The 5,115-nt window shown below is 38.0% G+C and overlaps 1 protein-coding gene across 1 annotated transcript in view; it reads left to right on the top strand.

The window, feature by feature from the left end:
* Nucleotides 1–1,551: 1,551 nt before the first annotated feature.
* Nucleotides 1,552–5,115, top strand: part of rad51d (RAD51 paralog D) — a 37,367-nt gene continuing 33,803 nt past the window's right edge. Inside the window, exons 1-2 of the mRNA XM_015382143.1 lie at nucleotides 1,552–1,903; nucleotides 1,981–2,042. Of these exons, the coding sequence (XP_015237629.1) occupies nucleotides 1,822–1,903; nucleotides 1,981–2,042 (144 nt within the window). The 5' untranslated portion in view covers nucleotides 1,552–1,821. The remainder of the gene's footprint in view (nucleotides 1,904–1,980; nucleotides 2,043–5,115) is intronic.

The raw sequence follows: 5,115 nt of genomic DNA, 5'->3' as shown, positions 1-5,115 counted from the left end.
CGTACTAACCAGTAGGTGGCAGTAGTTTTCTTTGACAAACATGGATGCCTCCAGTAAAGCACATTCACATTAAAAAATTACTCTGAATTAAAAACACTGATCATTTATTGAACAGGATGGAATCATTTCACATTTAAAGGACTTTCAGAAGTTTGAATTCTGAATATGACCGAACTTTTCCTTTAAGCTCTGACCTTCCATTTCAATGCGTTTTTTTTCCACCATGTTTTTTTCTCTCACAATGTTTACATCTGATCACTGCTGCACTTTAAGAAATGGAAGTTTCATGAGAGCTGTACAAAACAAAAACCTAATTAATGTGCACAAATAAGGAATAGTTGTATTAACCATACATGTAAATAGAGTTTTATGGGCCTAATATTGCCTAATGGTAAATCCCCCCCTGCCCGCCACAGTGCATAGTCTCAAGTTGTTTGAGAACATCTTTATGAGTGCTGACTGTGGAAGAACCACAGTGTGGGTATGATTGGCCTTAGTACAACATTACACACTGGATAACTATTTTAAAAATTAATAGAGCACTTCTGGCAACGCTCGCTGAGCCTGGTTCTGCTGGAGGTTACTTCCTGTTCAAAGGAAGTTTTTCCTCTCCACTGTCGCTACAAGCATGCTTAGGTGAGAAACTGCCTTCCAGTCAATGATACGATGCAATTAACTGGTTTTCCTTAGATAGAAAACTTTGAATCAATCTGACTGGATGATCTGGTTGAACTGGAAAGTGCCTTGAGATGACGTGTGTTGTTAATTGGCTCTATAGAAATAAACTTAATTAATTGAATTATTAATTGAATTAAACTAATTGAAATATGTATTTTCTAGAGTTATGGCAACATTAATTTATTGGGATATCTTATAACAAATTACGTTTAAATTGGATTGTGGGAGAGATGGATGGATGGATGAACGGATGGATGGATGGATGGACGGATGGACCGATGGATGGACCGATGGATGGACGGACGGACAGTTGGATGTGTGGACGGACGGATACATGGATGAATGGATGGACGGCAGACAGATGGATGCATGGATGGATGGAAGGACGAATACATGGACCGATGGATGGATGGACATAAGGACGGACGGATGGGTAAATGGATGAACGGACGGATGGATAAATGGATGGATAGATGGACAGACGGACAAACAGATGGATGGATGTAAGGACGAATACGGACCGATGGATGGATGGACAGAAGGACGGACGGATGAATAGATGGACGGACGGACGGACAGACAGACAGACGGATGGATGGATGGACAGAAGGACGGATGGAAGGACAGAAGGACGGACGGATGGATGGATGAATGGACGGATACATGGATGGATGGATGAGTGGACAGATTAATTTAAGTAGTGTTAATAATTTGTTAATGCATAAAAATGAAAATCCTAAAATGTCAAATAAAAACTTCATACAGTTACAATTAATCTCACCAACAAAAATAGACAAACAGAAGAGTCAGAGCCGAAAAACCTGCTCTTTGGGAGTTTACTACATTTCCCTGGATGCATTGCGCGAGAGCTACGGCAAGCACTGATGGGCTTTGCTTCTTTCCATGCTGCAGTTAAACTCCAAAGTTATAGTGAGCTATTGAATTTCAGCCAAACTAATGTTTCTACCGATAAAAGTATTTTAAGGTGTATTATCTTTAAGTAGAAATCTACAGAGCGAACCTTTTTATTCTTTTAAACGCGTCGCTCTTAGACTGAAAAGTTTGCTAAAGTTAGCCGCGAAGCTAACAAGCTCTTTAGCTACCATTAGCTGCTAAATGATGGTGAGCGGTGAGAGATGAGCCATGGTGGTGTTACTGGCGGGGATGTGTCCTGGTCTGGATGCGGATTTACTGCGGAGTCTGCGGGCAGCTGATGTCAGAACAGGTTAGTTTAAATCTCTGCTGTTTTAATGACAAATAATTAAGATTAGCTAAATAAAACCTGGATTGTTGTTTTCTCAGTGGAAGACCTCGTCTCTGCTGACATCGAGGATCTGGCTCAGAAATGCTCCGTTTCCTATAAGGTATTTAACTGGAACAGGTGCATTTATTTATTTTAAAACATACTTTAAAAATTTACAGACATTAGTTAGGGCTAAAAACTTTTGGGTTGATCAGAGTGAAGAGCAGATAAATGTTCCAGATGCCTGCATCAGCATAACATTACATTTATTAAGATATTTCCAGTGTTTGTTCTTTTGAATAACAGTTATCTGACAATCAGGGGCGCATTTACCATTAGACAATACTGAGCAGGTGCCTAGGGCCCCAAGTTCCCGGGGGCCCCATAAAACATGGTTAATACAACTATTCATTATTTGTGCACATTAATTATGGTTTTGATTTAAAAAAATCCTTTCACTAAAATGCTTATAATATTATCTTTTTTTTGTTGTTCTCATTTTTATACTCGCATCCGATAAACTAGCCTACTGTGTAATGCCAGGATCAGCAAACATTTAGGATGTTACATTTTCATTGTTTGTTGCTGAACATAATTGCCTTACCGCATTGTTGCCCCATCTTTTCCCAGAGAGCATGATTGAAATTAAAGAAAAGAAATACATTTAAGTAAGTAAAGGAAAAAAAAAATTAAACTGTCAAAAAAATCTGAGAAATTTTTAGAATTTATATACAATACAGTTCATTTCAGTTTATTTATGTAGCACCAAAGTCATCTTATCTTGGGTCACTTTACAGAGACAATTCATTCAGATTGGTTCAAAGTTTTCTATCTAAGGAAAACCAGCTGATTGCATCGACTCATTGACTCTTCAGCAATCCCTTACATTAAGCATGCTTGTAGCGACAGTGGAGAGGAAAAACTCCCTTTAACAGGAAGAAACCTCCAGCAGAACCAGGCTCAGTGTGAGCGGCCATCTACCGAGGGCGACGGGGGTTCAAGAAGATGGAAGCATATAATGTCATAAATTAAATGAGTTTTTTGGCGCACAGGCCCCAGCAGAGGGCTTTGATGCTGTGAATCTACATTCCCTAGGATGAGTAACCTAAAAAAGGATTACAGACGTCTAGACTAGAAATGAGAGGAGAGGCAGAGCAGAGCAGTTGATCAAATTAACACCAAATGCCAAATGGATAAACTAGACTATTAACGACTTTTCCAAACCTAAGCTTATTGAAAAAAAATATTCTATGGACAACTTTAAAAAGCTTGGTCTGTGTAAGGTAACCAGCCTTGATCAATGATTGGAACAGGACTTTAATATCCAGGCAGGACTGTGCCAGATTATAGAAAGCCTCAAAAAAACATTTGGTCAACTTGCCAAAGGACATTTAACCAACAACGAATTCAGGATTATATTTTTAACCAAGCCTGTAGGAATAATAAAGATACTCAATGGATCACAGAAAATACAACTTATTAAAACTTTCACAAATATTATTAATTAAATAACCGCATGCTTTTAATCAATAGAATGGTATCCTTGTGATTATAGTTAATGTATGAAAACCATCTTACCAAAACTTTACATTTTAAATTCTTTTTGAAAATGTATGTGGATGGATACTGCTGTTTGCAGAATTTTTATTTTTATTTTATAGCAAATAATGTCCATGATTATTTACCACTCATTGTTCTATCTGACTAAGAAATGTCTACGTTGATAAATTTCAGTTATATAATTTTCATTTTGCTCAAACTGAGAGCCATTATTTTAAACAGCTGAACAGCTGACGATAGATTATACACATTTTTGACAAAACAGCTTATTATTTCCTCATAAGAATATCTGAAAAATATGTTAGCTAAGCCAGTTGATACAAGATTGATTGAAATTTTTTAAAAAACTTGTTTTTTGATTGACTTTTCCTCCTAATCGTAGAGGGTTTTAAGCCAGTTATAGTGTAGATTTATTTGGAAGAGAAGACAAAGCTGCAGGGAGGCAATCAGCAGAGACTTTACCAGCATTTAACTCTGGCATTGTTGCTAATAAGACAGGTGGGTTTTACTTTAAAAAATCCTTCTTTGAAGCTTTAATTAAACTCAAGCTGCTGCCATCAACAGGCGCTCCTGTGTTGACCTCTCAGCAGCTCCAATTAGAGGCCAAAACAAAGGGTCAGATCTGCAGTGGGAGTCTGAGGGACCACTGGGAGGCTGGTTATCAGCTCCAGAGAGAAATGCCTGGAGGCTGAACAACACAGGGCAGAATTTCCAGCTCAGTCGCTGGGTTGAACCTATAACTTCAGCAGGCTGTGAGGTTCCATGATCCCAAGGGGAAACATCTATGAAGTTGCCTTTGACTTAGATTTGTATGCATCTGCTGGATTTCAGCTCACATCTTCTGATTTCAAATGATTATGCAGGTAGATTCTCTTTGAAAAGCTAACAGGAGGTATAACATCTCACCTATGTTTGCATGGCAGTCTCCAAAAGAAACATTTTAGCCAAGAGTTGCTGAGACCTTATATGGGTCCATCTGTTGATCTTTTCTGCGACTCTAAAAGAATTCAATTGAAATCAAGAATTCAATTTTGCCATCTTTCCACTAAAATTTGGAAAAAATAAATGAAGTTTTTTGGTATTAAATGAGAAAAGGAACTATTTTAAGTTATTTTAATCAAGTTTTTTCCAAACTCAATCACTGCCAAAAACCATCCATCCATTATAACACCATGTGCATCAAGGTAACAGAGGGCAGGCCCCTCCCTATCTCCAGCAGTCTTTTGGTAAAAGGAATTTTACACTCTGGGTGGGTCCCCAGTCCATTGCAGGGCAAACCAGAGACACAAAACAATACACACACACTTAAAAAAAAAACTGGAGTTCCCAATTAACTTAGTAGTCATATTTTTGGACTTTGGGAGGAAAAGTTCATAGAGAACCACAGGAATGGTGAGAATGTGCAAACTCCACACAGAAAGACTCTAAATCAGGGATCAAACTAGGGCTGCATAGCGATTAATCTGTTGATTATTTTTTCGATAAATCGATTAATTATCGGATAGCCGAAGGTTCCTTAAAGAATATATTTTTACAAAATGAAAACAGGTGAAACAGTTGCCTTTTGTATCTAAACTTCTTTTTCTATGTCAGCAGATAGCCGCTCACACTGAGCCTGGTTCTGCTGGAGGTTT

Source organism: Cyprinodon variegatus, unplaced genomic scaffold (genome assembly GCF_000732505.1).
Source record: "Cyprinodon variegatus isolate N-32 unplaced genomic scaffold, C_variegatus-1.0 Scaffold250, whole genome shotgun sequence".
Taxonomy (NCBI): Eukaryota; Metazoa; Chordata; class Actinopteri; order Cyprinodontiformes; family Cyprinodontidae; genus Cyprinodon; species Cyprinodon variegatus.
This window is presented reverse-complemented; position numbering and strand designations above follow the sequence as displayed.